The sequence below is a fragment of the Panicum virgatum genome, chromosome 9N (genome assembly GCF_016808335.1).
Source record: "Panicum virgatum strain AP13 chromosome 9N, P.virgatum_v5, whole genome shotgun sequence".
In the NCBI taxonomy this organism is placed as follows: domain Eukaryota; kingdom Viridiplantae; phylum Streptophyta; class Magnoliopsida; order Poales; family Poaceae; genus Panicum; species Panicum virgatum.
In genome coordinates this window covers 27,896,693-27,923,168 of record NC_053153.1, presented here as the reverse complement: position 1 = coordinate 27,923,168, position 26,476 = coordinate 27,896,693, and the positions used below count along the sequence as shown (strand labels likewise).

The 26,476-nt window shown below is 44.6% G+C and overlaps 1 protein-coding gene across 3 annotated transcripts; it reads left to right on the top strand.

The window, feature by feature from the left end:
• The first annotated feature begins 2,485 nt into the window (after window positions 1–2,485).
• LOC120691037 (BTB/POZ and MATH domain-containing protein 1-like) lies at window positions 2,486–5,481 on the top strand. Of its 3 annotated transcripts, none has more exons than XM_039973996.1 (3): window positions 2,486–3,216; window positions 3,248–4,928; window positions 5,074–5,481. In XM_039973996.1, the coding sequence occupies exons 1-2, from the start codon at window positions 3,131–3,133 to the stop codon at window positions 4,923–4,925; spliced, it is 1,764 nt and encodes a 587-aa protein (XP_039829930.1). In that variant the 5' UTR covers window positions 2,486–3,130; the 3' UTR covers window positions 4,926–4,928; window positions 5,074–5,481. The 3 variants fall into 3 exon arrangements, with proteins under 3 accessions (XP_039829930.1, XP_039829929.1, XP_039829927.1); XM_039973995.1 differs by having other exon boundaries at window positions 3,248–4,948; window positions 5,044–5,481; XM_039973993.1 differs by having other exon boundaries at window positions 2,488–3,216; window positions 3,248–4,948.
• The last annotated feature ends 20,995 nt before the right edge of the window (window positions 5,482–26,476 follow it).

The window sequence follows — 26,476 nt, the reverse complement described above, 5'->3', positions numbered from 1 at the left end:
ATACCTATTCAGATTGAGCATAAGAGACACCAACAAATGACAGGTGGTGGAGATGAAGCCAATGCGAACGGGGCTTTCTAATTAGCGCGCGCCAATCTCATATAATTTTTATCAATCTCGAGAATTTACCGTCTCATTCATCAAAGATGCTCATAGGGTAGGATTTGAGTTTGTGCGTTCATAGGGATGAATGTGCGTATTTTTATGAGTTTCTGAGTTGTATTGTGCATCTAAAAAAATAGTGTGCACGCCAGGACAACTTGTTATAACCGGGACAGCGAGACTGCTCACAAAGCAAAGAATGCTCTAGGATAATGGATGGCACATGACCCATAACTTACGCCATTGTAACTACTTGGATATGAGTAGAATAGTTAGAACAGAAGAAAACTACCTGAGTAGTACTCAGGTAGAACTCCTAAGTTAGTATTCGGCTAGATTTTCATGTAATCAACTCTATCCCCTAGACTATAAAAGGACGGGCAGGGACCCCCTACCTAGCGTGTCAGTTGTTGTTGTTTAGCCACCAAGCCCACCGAGGGTTACCCCTGAGGTGGTAGGTTGTAGGTAGGGTGTCGCTGAGATCAGTAACTCGAAGGTACAAGGAACACAAAATGTTAGATGCGTAATACCCTACGTCTTGTGTGTTGATTTATATTGTCTTAGATGTAGATTGAGTTAGTTCTCTGTTGAGCTTCCCGATCTAGGTACCCTGCCCTCCTTTATATACCCAGGGGTGGGACACTAGTCGGCTACAAGGTAGAAGTTTTATTAGGATTACAGGGTAGGAGTCCGACTTATTCCTTTCTTGCGGGTAGCTTCCCTAGGGTTGGGCTATAATTCTGGAGAAGTCGCTCAAGAGACCCGACCAACTAGAGTATATTCCCTTCGTCCTGGAATGTAAAGTATTGGGGGATTAAAATTTGTACCCAAATTATAAAGCATCTTAAGGTCGTTTGGGTAAAAAGATATACTAATCTTCATGATTTTGATGCTAGTCACTACTACAAAAAATCATTAACAGATGCCTTTTGAAAAACGCTCCGAGGCATGCATAGAAAATAACTGCCTCAGTTAATGCCCAGCATTAACAGAGGCTGTCATCTTTTATTAACTGAGGCGGTTAAAGAAACCGTCTCTCAAAATTGATTAACAGAGACGGTCAACCTTAAAGTGACCGCCTCTATTAATACCACTATTTTCAGAGGCAATTATTGTAAGAAGTCTGTCTTAGTTAAACAGCCCAGCCCGCTCAAGCCCGACTCGGCCCGATAAAGGGCTCCAAGTATATATATGCACACTTAGGGTTTTCTTCTCACTCTCCTCCCCCTCCCTCTCTCTTCCCCTCCATCTCTCTCCCACGCGCAGCGCCCGGCCCAACCACCCCCTCTCCTCCCCTCCCTCCCTCTCCCATGCGCCCACTCCATGCGTGACGGCCGGCCGAGCGATTCCGGTGTGCCGTGGCGGCCACCGGGGCGGCACCCCTCCCTGCGTGACGGCTGGGCGCGCAGCCCCCCTCCATGCAACGCCGGCCAGATTCGCCCCACCCCCGCGTCGCTGGCCAGATCCGCGACCGATCGGGGTGGCGGACGAGCGGGGGGCCCGGCAGCGGATGCGGCGGCGGGCCTCGGAGAGGCGGCGGGGCGCAAAGGCCGCGGGCGGGGCGGAGGCCGAGGGCGGACGTGGTGGCGGGTCTCGAAGATGCGGCGGGGCAGAGGTCGGGGGCGGCAGGGCGCGGAGGCAGTGGCTGCTGGCGGTGGCGTGCGGAGGCGCGATGGGCTCGCCGGGCTCGTGATGGGCTTGGCGGGCTCACCTTTTTTTGTTTTTTCAGTTCTATTAACAGATGCAGGCACGAAGCCACCTCTGAAAATGTCTCATTAACAGAGACGTTAGCTTAGAGGTGGTTGCACTTGCCCACCTCTGAAAAATGATTTTTAACCGCCTCTGAAAAGAATAGTGTAGTAGTGAGTTTTGAAAAAAAAAATCAATTGCGAGAGGCTGGGGGAGTAAAAAAGGCATGTTGATCTCCTTAGTTTTGGTGCAGGTAGTTGAACAGCTAGCTGAAAATTAAGCAATTAATTAACTGAATAATGCACTAACGAGGAGTACATACATCTTTTCTCTCACTGCATAATCTGTTTGCAAAAATCTAGAGTACTCTATGTTCCAGCATGGAGGGAGTAAATTACTATGCACCACCAGAACTTGAACCTTTGCTTGGGCTTATGGGCCGTGAGCTGTAGATTGGATGAGAGATGTGGGCCGATTCTCTCGCTTCCGGTTATAACGTTGGAGCTCTTTGTTCATCTGCAGACGATGCTCCCAGAAAACTGCCGCCGCCTCTCCCCTCCGCGCGGCCCGACGGCGCCCCTCCCCTCCGCGCGGCCCGACGACGCCGCCGCCCCTCCTCTCCACGCCGGCCGCCGCAGCTCCTCCCCTCCGCGCCGGCAGTCGCCGCCCACGCCCCTCCCCTCCAGGCCGGCCGCCACAACTCCTCCCCTTCGCACCGGCGGCTGCCGCCGCCGCCCCTCCCCTCCGTGCGGCCCGACGACGCCGCCGCAGCTCCTCCCCTCCACACCTGCGGCATGCAGCTCCACCCCTCCGCACGGCCCGATGGCGCTGCCCGCGTTGGCCTCCTCCCTGAGAAGCTGAACACGACAAGCTACGCCAAACACAAGGACAAGCTTCTCTGGAAAGCAGCTATCGGGACCAGCGAGTGGAGCTTCTGCAAATAGGAGCTTTTGGAAAAGCTCCAGCTCCCCCAGGGCCAAAAACTCCACGGCGCTTGCTGACTGCTCGTTTTCTTTCTTGGTGGGCCAGGTGCGCGGCGCTTCCTCGAGCGTTCAGCTCTCGAAGCAGCTGCACAGCTTCAGCTCTCGAGGAGCGCGCGGAGACGAGGGGTCGTGCCTTCTCTTTTCACTCCACATATTCATTGGTACGGCGCCCGCCGCTTGGGGATCTCAATTCGTATAGTAGCAGCTATAATGAGAATGGTAGGCGAAGGGAAGGGGAAGGGGCATGTGTCTGTCTTCCGCCATACTTCTAGTTCTGATCTAGTTTCTCTCGTTAGCAAGTGCTATCTCTGAAGCAACACCACCTCGTGTATCAGTTCTGGTCTTCTACTGGAATCATGGCCATGTCGTCGTTCGCCGGCGTATCTATCGTCGGAGGCGGCGGCAGTCCGCCGCAAGATGCCTCGGCCACCATGGCCGTCAAGTACAACGGGTATGACAGTAAAAAAAAAAAAGTACAACGGGTACCACCTGCTAGTTGTGAATGGATACTCGCGCATCAAGGACCGCCCCAATGGCGCGCACATCGCATCTCGCCATTTCAGAGTCGGAGGCTACCGCTGGGTCATCGAGTGCTACCCCAATGGCAAGGAATCAGACCATGATGGTAACATATCCTTTTATCTCGTCCTTGATCAAGGTAACGTTCGTAACCCTATGATGGTGCAGTATGAGTTCAGCTTCGTCGTTGATCAGGCTCAGAACAGCGACTCGTCATGGCTCACTGGTGCGAAGGAAACTCTTGCATTCTGTAGTCGTAGTGTTGCCTTTGCCCATAGTTACCCCTGTTCAATGGAGAGGAAAATGTTTGAGAAGTCAAAATATCTCAAGAATGACAGTTTCACATTACGGTGTGACGTCATCATCAACAAGGTCGTTAGCATCACGGATGCCGATGTAGCTGTTCCGGCCAATTCTATGCTTGTGGCACCTCATATTCAACAGGATATCGCTGACCTCCTCAAGTCCGGTGTGGGCGCCGATGTGACGTTTCAGGTCGGCGATGTGAAGTGCGCCGCACACCGGTGCGTGCTTGCAGCCCGGTCTGCTGTCTTCAAGGCTCAGCTCTTTGGCCCCATGAAGGAGGGAACGACTACTAGTGTCATACATGTAAACGACATGGAGGAACAGGTGTTCAAGCTTTTACTTGACTTCATCTACGGTGATTCAGTGCCGGAGATGGAAACAGAGGAAGAAGACGTTATGTGGCAGCACTTGCTTGTAGCGGCAGATAGATACGATCTCCCGAGGTTGAAGCTGATCTGTGAACAAGAGTTGTGTGACTACTGCTTCAACACGAGCACAGTTGCGAACATCCTTGCGCTAGCTGAGCAGCACCGTTGCCGACGGTTGAAGAAGGCGTGCTTGGAGTTCCTCAATTCTCCTGCCAATTTACAGGAGGTAATGGTGGTCGACGGCTTGGACCATTTGATTAGCAGCTGCCCTTCTGTTCTGAAAGAACTCATTGCCAAGCTTGCATCTCTGAATTTTGATGTCGACACTGCAGACTCTGCTGAATCTGATCTACTGTTGCTTGAGGTACCGGAATCTGACATGCACCAACATTTGTCTAGTCTCCTCCAATCGGAAGAGAGAACAGATGTGACATTTGAGGTTGGCGGCGAGACGTTTTCTGCACACAAGTGTGTGCTCGCTGCCAGGTCTGCAGTCTTCAGGGCTGACCTTTTTGGCCCGATCAAGAATACAAACACAGACGGGGTCATACGCATACATGACATGGAATCAAAAGTATTCAAGTTACTGCTTACCTTCATTTACGATGATTGTTGGCCGCAGATGAAGGAAGAGAAAATTGGGGACGGTGCTGATGCTGATGTGATGTGGCAGCAGTTGCTTGTCGCAGCAGATAGATATGGCCTCGAGAGGCTGAAGCTGATGTGCGAAACGATGCTGTGCAGATACATCAACACGACCACTGTGGTTGACATCCTCAAGCTAGCTGAGGAGCACCATTGCCGAGAGCTGAAGGAGAACTGCTTGAACTTCCTTGACTTCCCTGCTCATCTGCAGGACGTGATGGCGGCGGGTGGCTTGGAACAGCTGAGAAGCAGCTGCCCTTCAGTCCTGATAGATCTCATTGCTAAGCTTGCGTCACTTAAGCATGATACCTGACAGGTGATGGATGCTACTCCATGGTATGTACTACATGAATCTAGAGAATGACAAGTAAAAGTATATCTAATTTTATTCATAATACTGATCCTATACAGTGTTGTGATTTCATTTTCAGAGCGATTCTTTCCTTCTTTTGGCTTTGCAGGACTTGAGCAAGGTGGATCGAGCTAATCATTGATGAAACTACTAGGGAGCAACCAGATTGCTACTGGATGAAGCATGTTCAGATCCTGCTGGTCTTTGTTTTCTAAGTTATATGATGCCAGAGCTTTAAGATTTTGTTCTATTTCGTTGGCTTGTTCCAGCTAGTCAGTCCCTTGTTTTGTAAGGACCTAGCATAGTACTAGTGAGGCTTGATGAGCTCCTCATTTTCAGAATTTCAGTATCTATTGCTTTTAAGCTGTTTGTTCCGGCTCAAACCGTTTTGATTTTACTATCTTAAGTTCCACTTCATGTACTGTTTTGGCTGCTTTTCGGTCAGTATTATGTGATCTACCAGCTAGCTACGGATAGTTTGGAGATTAAAACAATTTGTGAAAGCAACGTTGTGTGAGTACATTGTGTCAACAACAGCAACAGCCATCCTTGCAAGTTTCTCAGCTCGTTTGGTAAATCTGATGGCTGTCATGGCCTCATGGGCTGCAACCATACTTCGAACGATGCTGTTTCTCCTTGCTGCCCAGACTCAATTTCGGACTTGGGCGCTCTGCTTCTTCATGTATTAGTGCAAGAATGTAACACAATTGTAGCTCTTTGCCATGTATGGTTCGAGGATCAGAGTTGCAAAAGCAGTTGTGTGGTTTGCATATTTTCCATTTGTTTGTTTTCATTTCGCACATGTGCTCTTTAAATTTATTTTAATTTCAAACACACTCGCGCGAATATGATGTCCCGAGGCTCAGACTGATATGTGAACAAAAGTTGTGCCGATGCATCAACACGGGCACAGTGGCAACTATCCTTGAGCTTGATGAGCAGCACCATTGCCAGGGGCTGAAGGAAGCATGCTTGGATTTCCTTAGCTCCCCAACAAATCTGAAGGAAGTAACGGTGGCTGGTGGCTTGGACAATCTGACCACCACCAGCCCCTCTGTCCTTAAAGACCTCATCGCCAAACTTGCATTGTTGCTTAATCTTGATAGCTGATGATGATATACTGGAGGACCGAGGTACTACCATGAAAATTTCCTTTTTCTCTATAGTGACACAGTGAATGTGTTACACAGTCAAGTATGGTTCTCTGCATGTATAGTTGTTCCTCTTAGATAGATGTTATTGCCATTCATTTTTCCAGCTCCTTTTTTATTGAGAGTACTCGTTTATCTCTTGGCTCTACAGGGCCAAAGCAAAGATGGAAGTGATTGCTGGTGCAGGAGCTACGGAACAACAAAATTTCAATGAAAGGAAGCTTGTGAAGATTTTAAGCATTATGTTATATTCTCAGTAATCTAGTGTCTGGGTCTTGCTTCCCTTGCTAGTGTCAGCTGTGTTTTGCTGTGTGGAGGAGCATCGCCTAATGGTGCTTGGGTTTTCTCATCTCGTGGGATCAGAACTCAAACTTGTTTATTGGACCCCTTGCATTTCCCTTTGCTGTAATAGTATGGTTTTCTCAGTGCTACAATGATTTGGTAGTTGTAGGGTTATTGGCAGCTTATCCTGCTTAATGATCGTTTAATCCATTTAAATGATCGGTTAGTCTGAATCAATAGTTAAACGATATTTTACCAACTATTTATCTTTTATGTTAATTTTACCATTAGATTTGTTCTAAGTTAAACTATCTCAGTTTTTTATCATCAAATTTATAAAAAAATATTCACATATACGATACCTAATAACTGCATCAAGACGACATATTTCATGATTGATTTGACGACATTAATTTGGTGTGATATATCTTATTTATTTTGATATGAACTTTTTTAAACCTAAAGTTTTTTTATTAGAACAAATTTAAAGTATCTATATTTTGGGATGAGAGAGTAAGAAGTCAATCATCAAACTAGGATGTTTGCTCTCGGTAAGTTTGCAGCAGCGACACAAAGAATTTTCTTCGAGAAAAGTTTACATAATCGCTTAACGTATTGAGTATCAGCTACAACATCCCTTGAAATTCAAAAACGGTTAGGCTCCCGGTAAGTTTGCAGCAGCGACACAAGGAAGGTCCGGTGTAGTGAGGCTATCTCGATAATTTAGAATTGGTTTAGGAGTCTTTCTTGTTCGTTCTCATTCTAGCTGCTTACCGCTCTAAAGTTAAGAGTCTATTGTGTGATTGTGTCAGACGGTTATTGCCTGACCATTATCTTACCATATATTATATGGCTTACCCCCACTATATTAGTCTGTTGATATAACTAGTATTTATCATTCTCTTCTTTCATACCCTTTAATCATAGTGCTTCTCTAAGGAAATTCACGATATCCTGGAGTACTCCAAGATGAAGTGCTACAAGGGTAATGTCACATCCTAAAATATTTAATTTTAGGATGTGATTATCTTTTAGAAAATATTTATCCATCATTAAGGTTTTCCGAGAAGTTTCCACAATTTTCTGGCATTTATTCTCGTTTTCCTCTGAGCTAATTTAATTTATTTGAGTGGCCCCAAAATCTTTTTCAAGAGTTCCAAGTATTTTGATTGGACTCTCATGTCTCGAACTAATTTTTTCAGGATTTTTCGGATCCTCAGGATATATTTTTCATTGTTTGAAATAATTATCTAGACTTTCTAGATTGTTTTAAGCTTGAAAATATATTCTCAACAAATGAAATCCTTTTTCTCGAGCTAGATTAAATCTGGCTTGCCGATATCCTGGATCAACCCGTCTCGGTCGTTGTCCTCCTCTCTCTTTTCCCCTCCTCCCCATGCCCTCCCAAGCCCCAAAATGCCAGCGACGGGAGCCACTAGAAACCTGTACGCCATGGCTATGGAGATCCACAAGCTTTTTCACAAACCCCCTAGAGAAGCCTATAATTTTTTTACTTAATTCTTGTGTCTTGCCAAATCTGCAAAAAACCCCCTAGCAGATTAGATCTTTCAAACCAGCCCCATCCCTAACCTATTATGGATCTAACCCTAGATTTTGATATATTTGCGAGCTTAGTTTTCCGAGCCTTGCGAAAATCAGCAGCTAGCCCTTCATGTCTATAGTTAATTGCGACTAGCTTCTTGAGTCATCGTTTAGCCCATAAGATCGTTGTTTTAGATCCAATTCAGTCCATTCTTGTTGCATTAGTTTTGTTTTAGTATAAAGTTTAGTTTAAAAGTGTTGTTGTACCATAGTTCTTTTTTTAAATTAAATATATATTTAATTTGATAAATGTTCTCTCATCTAGTGTTTTCTAATTAAAATCCACTTAAGTCTTTACCTTCATTTTTCAAAACTAATGTTATCTTGATTAATATCAACTCAAATGAGTTTGCAATTTAATTGGTTAGTTCAATATGAATCATAAAACTGGTGCCATTTAGATGTTCTCACATGTTCCTTTCGAATTAATCGTTTAATTAGTATATAATTTATACATAGATAATCATAAATAAATTTGACTAAGTTTTACTTCGATTTTATAAATGCAAATATAATATGAGTTAATTATAATTTTGGATATTTTCTTCTAAAAAATATCTTTTACATGTGGTTTATAACTAAAATAAATGAAGCTTATAGTTCTTTGGTTTCTTCAATAATTCAAATCTTTCAATAGCTGTTTCTTTTCAACCTTACCTTCGTTTTCCGTGTTTCTTGTGCTTTCGTAACCGTAGCAGCGCGAGCCCTATCATTTCGTATGCTCTTTTAAGCCTTTCTTTTGTTTTGGTGCATTGTTCTTAGCTGTACTTGTTGTTTGCTTTATATGTTTGCTCGGTGATTGCTTCGAGTAGAAGGATCACTCTTCAAAGCTTGAAGAATCAAGAATTTCAAGTGAGCAAGAGCTGAAGAGCATTAAGAGTAGCTTTTTGTTGGAGAAAGGCAAGTGATCCTAACCATAATTTTATCTATGCTTATTTACAAGATCATATGTTTTAATTGAAACATGCAGAACCACCAAGGAAAATAGTACAATCACAATATTATATGGCTCTGTTCTTGTCTAATTAATTAGAAACTCTAGCTTGTGACAGTCTTATCGAAAGGGCAAGATGGGATGCATCGATGCAGTATAGCCCGGTCCTCTTGGTGTCGTAGCCTTTACTAAGGTGTTGACCATTAGGGAGATTTATGCTCTGCTTTGGCTTGAAACCTTAGCGGGTTGTCACTTGTTAGGGAATCTTTGTAAAGGCCTCGTAGCGTCCCCATTCAATCACACCTTGGAAGTGTGGTATCGTGACTGCGCAGCATAGTGTGGTTGGGAACTTTTACGCGAATTGTGGTGAAAGTGTACAACATCTGCAGAGTGAAAACTGATATATTAGCCGTGCTCACGGTTATGAGCGGCTTGGACCCTCACATGATTAATAAATTTAAAGATGGATATAAATCATATTCTAGTTATTTCTTGTGGCCTTGCTGAGTACCAACCATAAGTGTACTCACACTTACTTACTGCTGCTCAGAAGAGAAAGTTGTTGTAAAGTCTTTCGAAGATGATGCCGAGTTCTAGGCGTATGCAACTCCCGGTTGATTGCCTTGAAGTTTGAAGCCTTTATTTCCAGGATAAGCTGTATAACTCTAGTTGCCTTTTAATTTGTTTTAATATTTTTTCATTATACGGTTACTGATCATTCACTTATAATGTCTGTATATGTAAGGAACTTGATCCTGACTTATATATAGTTATGTATTCGGTTTTGTCCTTAAAACTGACAGAAGTGACATCGCATACGTTAGCCTAACTAGAAACGGTCGAAAATTAAGGTCTTACTTGCTTTTATCTGTCTTACTTTTTTTACTTATTTTGAAAATTGCTTAATACACATTCATATCAATTTTTACCCCATCCTTGGTTGTATACTTGTTCTTCTATTAAATAAAAATTTCTCTTTTGCTCAAGTCACCTTGCTTCAGATGGCTCGCACCAAGCTCACCGCCCGGAAGAGCACCCGTGGACCGCCCCATCCGATCCAGCACCCCTAGGAGCCACAGCAAGAAGAGGCACTCGTTCCGCAGGAGGTGCCAGTGCAGCCCATGCAGCAGGCTGAGGAAGATCCGGATGAGCATTACGGTTGTCGATTTAAATGAGAACGAGAGGACCCCATCACCGTCACCACCATGAGCAGCAGACACACAACCTATTGCTCCTGCCCCAGATGCCCCTGCTGTTGGAGGAGACCCGGATCACTCCGGGGACGACGGTGATGGGGATGACAACGATGATGATGAGGGTGATGATGGTCATAACAACAACAGCAGTAATGCAGATGGCAACCAGGATGACGGAGCTGCAAGGGAAAGGGAGCATTGCTATGTTCGTACCTCGAAGCATTAGACTGGCTATTTCCCCTTGTTGTTGTGGGACGTACTCCGGGAGTTGGGCAACCATGTGGCTCCCGCCTACTACACGCACCACTACGACGACCCCACGCTCGGCAACTACTACCTATCCTGCATCCACGTCAGGGAGGAGGATGGATTCCGAGGCAAGAGGACTGTCTCGGTGCATGACTCCGCTACGCCCTTCACCACCTACTCTGTCGTCTTCAGCAGTGCAGCCATGAGGGCTCTTTGGTCTCTCTGCCACACTCATTGCTAGGTTCTGCAAGCTACGGAGTACCGCCATCTTCCCCGTTGTACCAGCGGGACCAAGGAGACAGTGGTGTCACTTGGCGATGCAGGGGACGACCGCATCAACATCCTTGCTCGAGTCACCGCCGCGCTCAACACAGATTTGGTGAGTGTCACCACCGAGCTGGACGATACTCAGGACAAGCTGCTGGAAGCTCATGCGAGGATTCGGCAGCTTGAAGGCCAGCTTGCAGGAAGGGCGCCCCCACCTGCTCAGGAGGACACGCCTCCTTTCTCTGCCTTGTCATGGCCTCGCAAGAAGCTTCGCTATGGCTACCAGACCCGTCTTCTATAGATGTTAGGCTTAAGAGTCTTAGTAGTATCTTTTCAGAGTCGTTTGTAATCGCTAGTTCGAAACATTCCTTAGAGTGTGCTAGTTTAAACACTGTGGTTTAATGCTTGGTCTTGTGAGAACTTTGTGATCTACTTCCAAGCATTAAACCACACTATTTAAACTTGCACACTCTAAGGAACATTTCGAACTAGCCATTACAAACGACTCTGAAAAGATACTCCTAAGACTCTTAAGCCTAACATCTATAGAAGACGAGTCTGGTAGCCATAGCAAAGCTTCTTGCGAGGCGGTGACAAGGTGGAGAAAGGAGGCATGTCCTCCTAAGCAAGTGGGGGCGCCCTTCCTGCAAGTTGGCTTCGAGCTGCCGAATCCTCGCATGAGCTTCCAGCAGCGTGTCCTGAGTCTCGTCCAGCTCGGTGGTGACACTCTCAAGATCTGCGCTGAGCGCGGCGGTGACTCGAGAAAGGACGTTGATGCAGTCGTCCCCTGCATCTCCAAGTGACACCACTGTCTCCTCGGTCCTGCTGGTATGACGGGGAAGATGGCGGTACTCCGTAGCTTGCAGAGCCTGGCGACGAGTGTGGCAGAGAGACTAAGGAGCCCTCCTGGACGCATTGCTGACGACGGCGGAGTAGGTGGCGAAGGGCGTAGCGGAGTTATGCACCGAGACGGTCCTCTTGCCTCGGAATCTATCCTCCTCCCTGACGTGGATGCGGGATAAGTAGTAGTCACTAAGCGTGGGGTCATTGTAGTGGTGCGTGTAGTAGACAGGAGCCACATGGTTGCCCAACTCCCGATGTATGTCCCGCAGCAACAAGGGGAAGTAGCCAGTCTCATGCTCCGAGGTATGAACACAACAATGCTCAGTTATCCTTGTAGCTCCATCATCCTGGTTGCAATCCGCATTGTTGTTGTTGTTGTGACCATCATCACCCTCCTCGTCATCGCTATCATACCCATCACCGTCGTCCCCGGAGTCATCCGGGTCTCCTCCAGCAGTGGCAGGGGCATCTGGGGTAGGAGCAATAGGCTGTGAGTCTGCTTCTTGTGGTGGTGAGGACGATGGGGTCCTCCCGTTCCCATTTGAATCAACATCCATAATGCGGCCATCCTCTCTCTCAATATAGTAGTAAAGCTCATCCGGATCTTCCTCAGCCTCCTGCATGGGCTGCACTGGCACCTCCTGCGGAACGAGTGCCTCTTCCTCCTGTGGCTCCTGGGGGTGCTGGATCGGATGGGGCAGTCCACGGGTGCTCTTCCGGGCGTGAGCTTGGTGCAAGCCATCTGAAGCAAGGTGACTAGAGCAAAAGAGAATTTTTTATTTAATAGAAGAACAAGTATACAACCAAGGATGGGATAAAAAGTGATATGAACATGTTATAAGAAATTTTCAAAATAGGTAAAAGCAGTAAGACAGATAAAAGCATGGCCACTAAGTAAGACCTTAATTTTCGACCATTTCTAGCTAGGCTAACGTATGAGATACCACTTTTGTCATGCCTGGTTTTAAGGACAAAACCGAATACATAACTATATGTATGCTAGGATCAAATTCCTTACATATAGAGATATTATAAGTGAATATCAGTAACAATATCACGAAAAAGAGAATTAAAACAATTTAAAAGACAATCAGAGTTATACAGCTTATCCTGGAAACAAATGCTTCAAACTTCACAGGCAATCAACCGGGGGTTGCGTACGCCTAGAACTCAGCATCATCTTCGAAAGACTTTACAACAACTTTCTCTTCTGAGCAGCAGTAAGCAAGGGTGAGTACACTTATGTTTGGTACTCAGCAAGGCCACAAGAAATAACCAGAATATGATTGATATCCATCTTTAAATTTATTAAACATGTGAGGGTCCAAGTAGGGGCGGAACTATATAGAGCTGAATGGGTGCCCATGTACCCACACCAAATTAAAAGTTTAGTGTTAATCATCAAATTTTCACCATATAAATAAGAGAGCTAGCATCAAATTTATAGACAGTGCACCCCCCCTCAATTCAGCTATAGCTTCGCCCCTGGGTCCAAGCCGCTCATAACCGTGAGCAATGACTAATGTATCAGTATTCACTCTGCAGAGTTTGTACACTTTCACCACAATTTGTGTAAAAGTTCCGAAAAACTTTGAACCCAACCACGCTATGCTATGCAGGCACAATACCACACTTCCGAGGTGTGATTGCATAGGGACGCTACGAGACCTTTACAAAGATTTCCTAACAAGTGACAACCCGCTAACATTGCAAGCCAAAGTAGAGCATAAATCTCCCAAATGGTCAGCACCTTTGCAAAGGCTGTTACCCCAAGAGGACCAGGCTATACCCCATCGATGCATCCCCTCTTGCCCTTTCGGTAAGACTGTCACAAGCTAGAGTTTCTAATTAATTAGCCAAGACCAGAGCCATATAGTATTGTGGTTGTGCTATTTTCCTAGATGGTTCTCCGTGTTCCAATTAAAACATATGATCTTGTAAATAAGCATAGATAGAAGTATGATTAGGATCACTTGCCTTTCTCCAATAAAAAGTTACTCTTACTGCTCTTCAGCTCTTGCTCACTTGAAATTCTTGATTATTCAAGCTTTGAACAGTGATCCTTCTTCTCAAAGCAATCACCGAGCAAACATACAAAGCAAACAACAAGTACATCTAAGAACAATACACAAAAACAAAAGAAAGGCTTAAAAGAGCATACATAAGGATAGGGCTTGCTGCTACGGTTACAAAAGCGCAAGAAACAGGAAAACGGAGCTAAGGTTGAAAAGAAACAGCTATCGGAAGATTTGAATTATTGAAGAAACCAAAGAACTATCACTACAAAAAATTTGTTGATCCATGACGATTAAATTTCGTCACAGATAACTAAAAAACCATCATAAAATAGTATTATGATGATCTCAAATTGCGTCATGTATTGAGCATCACAGATCACACCTCATGACGTTCCGTAAAATTTGTCATGGATTGCTTGATCCATGACGTTTTAAAACTGTCATGGAATGTCCCCGCCCCTCTAAAGCCCAACCCAAGCCTATTTTCTATGACGAAAATAAATATCACAAACAGTACAATTTTCGTCACAGATTCAATTGCCATGTCACACATTAATGACATGAAGGATGACGTGGCTATTGACTTGGTGATGACGTGGATAGCAATGATGACGTGTAAATTGACGTGGTCAATGACATGGCTGCTGACATGGGAAGTGGTGCTGACATCGCAGGTGACGTGGCAATCAACATGGCAGGTGACGTGGCGAGTGACATCAGCAGCACAGCCCATGAGTGGATGGGCCCAATTCAGAGTGGGCCACCAAGTTGGGCCTAATTTTAGGCCTAGATTAATTATCAGCTAACAAGATTTTATCCCAAGATTAATAATCAACTAACAATATTTCAGCCCAAGATTAATAATCAAAACAAGATTTCCAATCCAGAATTCACAATAACAATTCCAGCCCAAATTCACATGAATAAGGTTTGCATCACATATAGTTTTCCCATCTCAATCAGAAATAGTAACATTCCAAGGCAACACAATTGACCAGAAACAACAAAAGATAGTTTTCATCAAGACAACTCAGCAAAAGATGAAGGTCACCCAAAAGCTACCAGACCACCATATGCTCAGGATTGTCCTTTTTGGCATAGCAGAAGCTCAATTTTCTTCTCCAACTCAGCTTGCTTCTTCCAATTCTCCTCTTTGTCTTTGATCCTTGATTGTTCTGTTTCCTGGACGTGCTTTGCCAAACCACCCATTTCTTCACGCTAGTTGTTGACGATCGATTGAAGCTTAGAATTTGTTCTTTTCATCACCTCCAATTCTACTTAAACATTTTGTAATGTAGTCCTCCGCTTTGCAATCTGGATGACTACATTCTCAAGGAAGTGATTGGTTTTTGTGTTCTGATGAAGCACAACACGTACAACTTGTGTTGCAGACTTGGGTTGTCCATTTTCTGTTGGTGCAGCCAGCTGGTTTTCCATTTGAGCCTAGCAAAGATGAAAGCAGCAAACAATAGAAAACTGGTTTATGATCACAAGATATTTGAAAGAGTTAAATACACCAGCGGCCCTCGAACTTGTCCCCAGGTGCCACCAAGGTCCACGAACTCGCAAAATCAAAATTTGGCACCCTGAACTTGTTAAGTTGTGCCACTTAGGTCCATAACCCTTCAAGGAGCATGAATATATGCAAAAAAGCCCTTGAGTTTTTTCATCTTCTATATCTACGTCCTCCTCGTCACTTTCATCTTCTATATCTTGTGGGAGAGGTGAAAGTGACGAGGAGGACGTAGATATAGAAGATGAAAAAACTCAAGGGCTTTTTTGCATATATTCATGCTCCTTGAAGGGTTATGGACTTAAGTGGCACAACTTAACAAGTTCAGGGTGCCAGATTTTGATTTTGCGAGTTCGTGGACCTAAGTGGCATCTGGGGACAAGTTCGAGGGCCGCTGGTGTATTTAACTCTATTTGAAAATAAGCATCTTTCAAGAGCACCATTACAAGGTTGTCTTACAATAGCAGATTGTACAATGGGTGTGTATCCTTTCTTTTTGTTGCTGTAGTGGCACATCTTGAACAAATCAAAGGCATCATGTTCTTTATCCTTGTACTCATCTCCCTGGAAACAACATTTACATGGTGGTACACTTGGTCACACACTTCATATTGGTCATAGCTAGAATATTATTATGGAGCAATATAGCTACAAATTGAAGAACACCAAGTAGACATTTATATTGGTGCAGCAAGTGTTGGTGGTCGTTAAGGACAACATCGACCACCAACTTCTCGGTAAACAAAGTGTTTTTCGATAAACATCGACCACCAACTTCTCGGTAAACACCAAGTAGACATGATATGTTGGACTCATTTGTACCACATATCTTGTACTTGTGTTTTTCATTGGTATGCGTCCATTTTTTTCTCTCACCCTTGAAAACTCCTCTTCCAATGATCGGAATTGGATGTGTCACAATCTTCGCTGGGACCAATTTTTGATTCGACAACATACATAGCTTAAGAGAGCCTTCCTTATCCCCACCTGAAGCTCCGGAGAGTGGCTTTTAGAGTATAGGGAAAAAGAGTGGCTTAGGGCCCTGGAGAGAAAAGAAAAACCACTTGAGCGAGTTGAGAGTACCATTAGACGAACTTGGTATTTTACTTCAAAAAAAATCTAAAAACCTCCGAGAGTTGATCCTGAAATGTGATTCTGTTGGGTGACACTCTATCGAGACTGTTTCGTCTCTCAAACGTCAATGACAAGGTGAGAAGCCAAAATCCCCACAGGTATAAGATAAAGGTAGGGTACACTCTGCCAACCTCTTCAATTCATTAAAGGGAGAGTATTGGATTGTATACTTGATACTTGCAGGATATTTGACATTGATGCAACTCCTGATCCACCGAGCCTAAATTTAAGCTTTGCTCAAGGACGAGCAAAGATTTAAGCTTGGGGGTGTGTTGGTGGTCGTTAATGACAATATCGACCAACAACTTCTCAGCAAACAAAGTGGGTATAAACATATTTCTATGCATTATTTTCTTTAAACTAACAAATTCCACAAGTTTTGGTGGCCTGAAGTGTTTTGCAAGATTACGCTTAGAATATGCAAGAAACAACACTAAATGGAGCATATGCAAGGATTGCGAAACATGGATATAAGATGACACCACCATAAACATTGTCAAATGCCAAATTTGACATTGCCATGTTGAAGACCTCATTGAGATGATCAAAATAGACACTTGGATCACCCAATTTGAAGTCCGGATGGAAAAGTTATGCCTCCAGGAAAATCACCGACGCGGCCCTGCCGGGCCGGGCGGCCTGACATAGGCCGGCCGGCCTGGACAAGGCGGGCCGGCCCCACACCTTTACAAAGAACATTGTAACTTGCCACAAGACCATTAGGGACCCTCCAATGGACCCCCTATGCACTAGCTATTCCAGCAAATACAAAGGATACGACTGGAAGGCTTTCACCATGGATCGGATGGCCACAACTCGAAGCAAACTCAATCAAATTCAGTGAAACCAAGTGTGGCTGACCTATGCTAACCATCCACTACACAATGGAAGTTGGATGGATGAATTTGGTGGAAATCCCAGGCCGGTCGGCCTCAACTAGGCCGGCCGGCCCCAACTTCGGCAAAATCGATAATTTCCAGTTTGTGCAGCAAGTTGACGGCCTCCAGGAGCTAAATCCAGAAGATCTGAAGCAAAGCCCAAAAACCATAGGCCGGCCGGCCTAGGTGAGGCCAGCCAGCCTAGCTTTTTCCGCAGAATCGGCCCATCTTTTTATGGCTGCAAGTAACTGACGTGAGGAGGTTGGAGGCAGTGGAACTTACGCAAGGTGGCAGCAGGAGAGTGATTGGAGGAGAAGATTCCCTTTGGATTCCATGAGCATCTCCACTCTCCCAAGTCACCTCCAAGCTATGAATAGGACCCTCTCCCCTCACTCTCACTTATACTATCCCTCACCACTTCTCTCCCACTTGGGGAGGTGCCCCTTCGGGTGGCGCTTCCCCGCATAATTCAAAGGTTAGTTCGGGAGTAGAGTCAGGAGCTCTCTTCGGTTCCGGAGTTGTCTTCAGGAGTCCTGGTATGAGTTCCATTGTATCTTTATTTTCTTGTAAGACTTTGCCTATTTAATGTAGTGGTCTTCTCCGTATTTCTTTCATGCCCTGTTTACATTTCGTAATACTTTCTAATGTTTAGATTATTACCGGAATAGTTGTAGAGTTAAGTAGCTGGGTTGTTTTCTACTAGCATTCTCTTCTGTTCACAGATCCCTTGTCTGCGTGGGTAGCAAGTTCTATCCATTTGAAGTTTCTTCTTGCCCTAATGTGAGGCGGAAGTTAGTGACTTGATAGTTTAGGCATGGTTCTTAGACTTGATAGTTACCTTGGGTTGTGTTCCACCCCACGATACCGCAGTGGTAGGTGGCAGATGGTGACAGCCCTGTCCGTCCTTTGTATTCCACCATGTTCAGGTGTTTTTATAGCAGTAGTTGCCGACAGACTTTGGACTCCATTCTCATCCCAGTCTGAGTCCTTCTCTTAGGCCGTCGAAGTGAATGAAAGATAATGTTAGATTACATTCCCACTGCCATCAGGTTCTATAGCAAGCCGTCTCCCTCGCTGCGGATATACCTCTCGTACAGTGCTACCTTAACCTACATTCCTGCCCCTTGGCATGAGAATGACCCATCATAGGAACTACGCTCTTGTCTTGTTTCACTCTCGGCTATCTGTATCCTTGTGGTGAGGATGCATGTCATTATCTTTTCCTTCCTTCCATACCATTTGTTTGGAATAGCTGATAACATTTAGATGACTGATAATATAGTATCCATTGCTCAATTGGTTCCCATGGGAAATACGATACTCTGGAATACTCCTGAGTGAAATGCTACAATGGTGTTCTGTGCGCTTGCGGAATTATTCTAAAGGCTTATGAAATGCCAACAGCAAGAACTAATGGTCTTAGCATCTTATGGAACTAGAAATCATTAAGCTTAGACGTGACTGAATAGAATGAGATTTGGTTCAGCCGCTGGCATGTTAAACCTTTCAGTACAGTAGCTATATATGAGACATCAGCATAATAAATGAAGTGCATATTAACATAGCTAACTTACCAAATTTTTTCTACATAAACTGGGTAGCTACAGGAGCCAGTGGTTTGGTGGAACTTTACATCAGCTCGGTTGTCTCTGTTCTTTTGATTTGCCTCCTACATCAAAAGACAATACATGTAAGAAACGTGAAAGAGTAGCATGTACAAGCATATAGTTCTGTTTTCTGGAAAATACCATTTTTTGGGGAGACATCCATGATTCCACAAGGTCAATCCACTGTTCATTACTCATCACTTTTACAGGAGAAGTTTTCCTAACAAGATGTAGAGGAACAAAATCAAAGAATTCTTTTTTCAGCTTGTATCGCTGTTGGTGAACTGCAGATTGCATCATCTCCAAACAACCCTTTCTGACAACTGCATTACTTGTGTCGATGTCAAACTTTGCCTATCCATATGTTAGAACATGTGTAAGAAATTTTGTAACTGAGACAATGAATAGCTTGCAATATGAAATTAAAGTAACTAAAAATTTTAACTAAAATATAGCAGCTAAAAAGTACAGTCACATTTACATTTCCCCAAATTCTAGTGAAAAATAATTGTATAAGGTGCAAGTACCATTTGCCCACATCTAGGAGTATACTGGCAATATAATTGTAGTACAAAAAGGTTATTATTGCAATTATATTAGGGCAAGGTACTTACACGAAGTCTTCCCAAAAACAGCTCAATCAGTGCAGGATGCTTCTTGTATTCCTTCCCATGCTTGAACACAGGAATATGATTCCTGACTGCAATGTTGCATTCAGTTGCATACATTGCAGCAATCTTAGGTTGCACGGGCCTTATATTCCCTTCAGTTATGACGACCGGCAGTTTGGCACCATGAGCTTGGGTCAACCTCTGGAGACCATGTTCCATATTAACTCCTCAGTCCCATGGCTCTTCTCCATGATGTAAATGCACATAGAAGATGCAATTAGTAAGTTGAAGTTGATCCAAGATGGTCATTCAATCAAACAAACTAGTTGCAATCAGCAAACAAACTAATAAGGAAATATGCTATATGGCAAATAAATGAACAAACTCTCACCTTCGGTGGTCATCTGGTCGTGTCCATCTAGACGGGTAATGCAACGAGCTCCATCACCAACAATGGTGTTGTCATCATGCTGGGTAGATCCATCTAAAAATGGCAGGCAGTAAGAATGCATTCAATTTGTGGATCAAATCTAACAATGATAGTAAAAAAACATCACCATCGTTGGCCCGGTTAGGGCATCCATCATGGCGTGGAATAGCATTGCCTCCATTGGTCATGTTGGTGCTGTCAGCTTGCTGACCAGCCCCGTCATCTTGAAAATATTGACAAGTAATAAGAAACATGGTAATAGAACCTGCCTTCCAAAGTAGCTTGTGTGCCATCATCAGGCTTGGATGGAGGTGGCACGTGGATATTACTTGGTGTCAGATTTCTATCAGGCTGGGTGATGCTTGACTTTGACCATGTAACTCTAGTAGGTGCTTGTTCTACAAAAACCCTCTTACGAGACCGAAACCTCACTCTAGCAGATGCATTTGAACTTTGTTTGGTAGTATGCTTGCGAGCCTTCTCCTTAGATCCCTAGTACAATGAAATCATAGATTAGTGAACAGAGTGGGGAGAGTGCTATATTGCATTAGGAAGCAAACAAGTTAAGGCTTAACAAGATGGAGAAATGAGCACCTTAGCATTGTCATCACCAATCAAATCTCCTTGACCAGTATCATCCTGTGAAGGATCATACTTAGATCTAGAGTCTTCATTATTTCTATGCTTTGCATTTTTCTTGTTTATAGCATTGTCACTATTCTTTGGAAATATGCTGGAAAAACCAGAAATTCCAAGTTCCCGAAGCCAAGCACTGTTGGCCATACATTGTCGGAGGCGCTCCACTTCATATGGATGTAGTGCATGTCCTTGGATAAAAGAAAACATGGACAACAGATTAATATTTTTGTAGCAGCAATACTAGTGGAGACAATACTTCAATCGGAATTCAAAAGTAAACAAGGACATGGTTGTTATCTGACCTCCATGTGGTCTACTCAGTCCCTCCGTCATCATCGGGCTAGGGTCCTTGAACATATAATCCTTGCTGACTTGATAAGAACATTTATAATCAAAGTATCAGTACATCAGTAAATTCAACGTAAAATTGAAATGCTTTGGAGAAGTAGTTGGAGAAGTAGAAAATAAATATCTATGGAAACCAGCAGTCTGAATCTAATTGAAATGAGCCATGTGTCTTTCTTGTTTACAAAGATAGTTAAGACAACGCTAAAAAAACATCAACCTGCAGTGGTTGATGAGGATTCGACATTTACATAGCTGGATTTCATAGCTGGTTTCTAAAGGGGAGAATAAACTATATATAATTCATCATATGGATATGAAGGAACATGGGCTCGCATTATCAATTTTAGGCAAGAACAAAGGTACTGCAACTGAGGTCCTTTAATACTGCACGAATTGAACATGGGCTCGCATTATCAATTTTTAGAAGCAAACCCTAGAATAATCATGGACACCAAAAGGCAAGAACAAAGTACTGCATCTAGTCTTTTTGTACTGCACGAACTGAACATGGGCTCGGATTAACAAGTACTAGTAAAGCAAACCCTACAATAATCAAGACTACCATAAGGCAAGAACAAAAGTACCCCCTCGCCGTAGGCGGGGACGACACCCTCACCGCAGGTGGAGCCCCCTCGCTGCAGGCGGAGACGACACCCTCGACACAGGCGGAGATGCGCCCGTCCCCTCCTCTCTGTCGGGGCTGCAGCATGCGGTGGACGCCGCCGACGACTTTGAGGTTAGGTCTCGGTTCATCTTTTCTCCCCTGTCCTCGATCCTTGAAATAAATTGGATTCGTTTATTCTGATCTCGTATGTCCATATTCAATTTGAAAGACCACAAAAGATTTAACACCAATTCACAGTAAGGTTATCATATGCTTTCCAGAAATTCTGCTCTAAAATGAGATCAACAGAGAGAAAGAGTGCTTCAACAATACAATGTCAAATCTAATTAGAAAGAAAGATAAGTAGAGTGGCAGTTACGTTGTTGCAAGGAAGTGCAAATATGGCTTTTGGAAAAGTAGATATTTGTTCTCAAGAAAATTCATGTCATCATCTGATCATAGAGCAGGTTCTACGATGTCTGAATTACAATGCATTTACTTGCTGCAGGCCATTTGCATCTAGTGATGGGTACTTGTGTATTATTTTCTCATTGGTGTTCCAATTCTCATGCACCTGCAGAGTTGGATTTAATCCTAAATGTATTAACTGAATACATGGAAACAATCTAAATGCCAATGTTTTGAATAAGCAACTGAATACAGTAGTTACTTATTTATTTCCACTAGTTTGTCCTCTTTTTTTTATGCAATTTGCAAATGGGGATATATAGAGTAGTTGCTTAGAATCTGCTGCTTGTCATGTGATGCAGATCTTCCCGCTCTCCGGCGACAACCCCCACTTCAGCATCATCTTGTCTAAGGGCTAGGTCGAGAAGCCTGCCCAACTGGTGCGTATAGAGGTAATTTTATCTTTCATTCATGCAGTTCACTCAACTGAATGTTGTTGCCTATTCCCGTGCTAAGGAGATCCCGAGTCATCTCCACCGCCACCTGCCGGGGTCACGTGTCCCAGCAGTGCTCCTGTTCGGCAACCGGTAGTGGGCGGTGACCTACTGTGGTGACCTCAAGTGCAAGAAGCTCGGTCTAGGATGGAGGGACTTTGCTGTCGCCAACCATCTGTGCATCGGGGATGACTGCGTCTTCGATCTCATCATGCCTGCTGCTGGAGGAACTGCGAGTGAGGGTGATGGGAAGTTGGTGTTCCGGATGCAGGTGCTGCGCGGGGACCTGCCGGAGGAGATCACCTCCAGGGGCGCCACCTTTGAGGAGCCCATTGTCATCGTCAACAACTAAGAACCGCTAATAATAACGTGGTTGTTGTTTAGCTGTAGCTAGTAGGAGATGAAAAATGGCTGGATGGTTGTTGTTTCAGACTCTGTAGGTTGTGCATGCTGTTTATGTGTCATGTGTTGTTGGTACATGCTTTCTGTGATGAAAAATGGCTGGATGGTTGTTGTTCAGACTCAAGTAGAATTTGTGTATCCTGCTGTCTGTGATGACTGGAAGGTTAATTTAATGAAATATATATTTGTGTATTATGCTATCTGTCTGTGTATTAAATCAAGTATTATGCTGTCTGTGCATCAAATTGTTTCCCCATTTAAGAAATAACCCATCCAATATATAGAAACAATTACACATAGGCCCCTACGCCATCTAGTATGCCCTAGATATTTCTAGAAATTACAACTAAGTCCTTTCCTCTTCTAAAAGTATTTTCCAATAAGCCCCTCTCTTATTCCTTTTAATGAATAAGCCCTCCCACCATATAAACATAATTTTAAATAGACCCCTGCCCCTTTTCCGGAGTAACACAAATATTTTTAGAAATTATAATCAAGTCCTTCCACCCTCAAAAATATTTACAAAGAAACCCCTGAACCCCGGTTTAGCCCCTAAACGCCTCTTCGACCTATCATTTCATGCACCAAAAATTCCCCGTTTGCCCCGAAACTTTACCACGCCATTTCTAACATAATTCCGGCCATGCCATTAGAGAACCACCCAAAAATATTACTCCCATCTCCACATCTTAATTTCTTCCCATTCGAGCTCGACGATAAAACCTTTATTTCTTTTTCTTTATTGTGTGTTTGTTTGTGTGCACCATAGATCATGGTGTGAACGAGGGAGAACTCGTCGACGAGCAGTACCGCGAGTAGGTGTGCGAAGACCAGTACAGCGAGCCCGAACCTGAAGGACAGTACCTCGATCTGGACTTCCCGGAAGACTTTGTGAACGGCAAGTTCAATCTCATCCTTTGATGCATATTTTGTCCCAATTTTATAAACACAACCTACTGGCCTGTTTTATAAAACTGCATATGCTTCTACTGCTAAAACATAGTTGGATAGCCACCCATTGATTTGTTATAACCATTCCTTGACCACCTAGATTAATGTCTACATATGATTCGTTCTGTGTGGATGTTAATCACTGCTAGAATTGCTCAGGGCCTTATATTCGTTCTACTACACATCAAATGTGATTATTTATAAAAGAAAATGTGTGAGTGTGTGGGAAGGGAAAAAGGTGGATTTGTTGAAAATAAATGAAAGACGTGTCTCAATGAGATGGATGGCATTTCTGTGTGAATTGCCAGAAGGTGTGCTCGTACCTGTGTGGTTGAGCAAGGTTGGGAGATATCCATCTTGTCACAAATAAGGACCGAGTTGATGTGTCATCTCACCTAACCCAACTTATCGTACAACCACTCGACCGTTGTGTGTGGCAACGGCTTAGCATAAATCCCACTAGTTAGTCTGTTAGTCATCAGGAGAGCTGGTGAGCAGCGGGTGATCAAGGAGACGGGATAAGATCTTTGTGAATTATACCCCGGTTGGGCCTCGTTGGTAGGTCAACGACCCCTTGGTGGATCCCGTGTTGGCTACTCAGGTCTAGCTAAGGTGGGTAATGGCTACGATGGGATCTGCACCGACACTAAGGTGATCGTGCTGTGGTACCCCGCTTGTGGGTAAAGTGTACACCTCTGCAGAGTTAAAAACTATTCGAATAGCTGTGCTCACGGTATTAAGCGGGTTACGGTTTGGTCACATAACTCCGGCAGCTGTGCCGTGTGCTACGGCGGATGAGGAGTCCAGTAGCAATTTAAAACTTGGATCCTATGTGGATCAACCCTACGTGTCAAGATAATTGCTTTTGAAAATCCTGTTCTTTCAAATAAACCCGTGCATAAAAATTAGCTTTACCGCAAAGTAACCGATAGCCTTATCCTTGATTAATCTTGTGCATATACTTTGTTTATACCCCCTCCATGGGTGCGGTTGGACTTGCTGAGTACGTTTGTACTCACCCCGATATATGTTGTTGCTTCAGAGGAAGATCCAGACTTCATGGTTGAAGACGTTGAGTAGAGGTTGCGTCCGCACCCAACTCTGCCTGTGGTGTTGGCCCTGTTCAGGATGCTTTCACTGGCGCGATACTCTGAGCCCGAGTTGGATCCCATGTGGGTCGTGCTTTGGTGTATATGTAGCCTTTTTATTTCTTGTTATTGTCTGTCTCGAGTGTCCACCCCCTCGGAGGATTGTACGGCGATGTACCATCTGATGTAATAAATGTGTATCAGCCTCCCGGCACTGATATTTGTATGACATTTAAGTCACCTCTTATGAGGGGATGCTTCAGTTGGTATCAGTGCTGTAAGTTGGCTGTACGACGTGACCCCTAGGATCGAGACCCTTTTGCTAAGCCTTTCCACATTAGAACTTTCCTTGCTTAATTCTTTTTCCACACAAACACTCACCACTGACTCTTGCCTGTTCCAGATGGCTGATAACAGATGGAGTAACAGAATCTGCTTCGCAGAGCCTGGCCTCCCTAAGTTGTTGCTACTCAGCCTGGAACGCGTTGGAGTTGTGGACACACCGGAGTACATCTACCGGGAGTACGACTCCTGGGGCACCCGTCGGTGTGACATAATGATCTTCGTGGGGAAGAGCACCCGCTATCCTGACGTGGAACCCTGGTTCATCTCCACCACTGGCTTTTGCTTCCCAGACACCTACCGAAAGGCCGCCCGAAAAGCCCTGCGACGTCTGCGTGTGGTTTACAAACATCATCTTCAGCGGACTCCTATGGGATTTTTCCCGCCCACTGAAGGAAGAGGATGCTCATGGATTGCCCGGATGAGAGGACCTTGAAGGGAAGAAGAAGAACTAGAGGATACGGTCTCCCACCTATCCATCTACCTCACCGGCTTAGACCAACTCTACCGCGAACAGGCGACACAACTGAAATACCAAATCCATAGGGCAGAAAAGGCAATCCAAGAGATGGAGTCACAATGGATAAGAGCCGTACAAGCCGAGAATTCCCTAGTCACTCTCCAAACGCATTGGCAAAACCACGAGGCTCACATAGGAGCAGGTGGATGGTTAGAAGAAGAACCCGAAGAAACCCATTGGGATAGGGGTACTCAGACCGAAGATGAGATGTTGGAACAATGTCTTCCACCAAAGAAGCGCCCTATCCAGATCGAGGAAGAGTCCCCATGATAGAAGAGTGGCACACCTAGGCTAGAGCCTTTATCCTAATAATCATGTATCCATGGAAAATAGACCCCACTCTGTTATAACAATAAAGACCACCTATCCCCTTTGTACTCAAGTATTTATGCAAAGTTTGTTCACCTTACCTTTGTTTTCAGATGGCTGAGGAAGGATGGACCCAGGGCATTTGCTAAGCTGCACCTGGCTTCCCCAGCCTTTTGATCAATACCCTGGAGAGTCTTGGTGTTTCGAAACGCCCAAGGTACTACAGCAGGGAGTACGAGCACCATGGCACTCTCCGCTGCAGGGTGATCCTAGTCATCGCCAAAAGTGACCGCTACCCCGACATCCAGCCATGGCGAGTGACCACCACCAGGTTTAGGTACCAAGACACCTATCCCTTGGTCGTTAGAAAGGCGCTCCGTTATCTATGCCAGATTTTCGAGGGACATCTCACCCCACACCAATGAGGATCTTTCCTCCGGTCATCAGAACCCTAGTTTGGGAGGCTCGCATGAGAAGCCTGGAACGGCGCCGCCATGAAGAGGACCCCCTGTACCAAGTGGCTACTTACCTAGCCTCCTTGGATCAGCTCTTTGACGAGCAAGCTAGCATCCTGAGGGAGCAGACCCATCAGGCCGAGCAAGCAGAGCTCGAGATAAGAATGCATCAAATCCGGGTGGCTCAAGCCGAGGCAAGAGCCGCAGCCGCGGTCAGTAGTGAAGCGGTTGCCCAAG

Bases quoted from the DNA above. Each gene is read 5' to 3' on its own strand.
- LOC120691037 (XM_039973996.1), top strand. From the start codon at position 3,131: ATGGCCATGTCGTCGTTCGCCGGCGTATCTATCGTCGGAGGCGGCGGC. The intron at 3,217-3,247 runs GTACAACGGGTA...AAAAAAAAAAAA, and splicing joins TCGGCCACCATGGCCGTCAA to GTACAACGGGTACCACCTGC.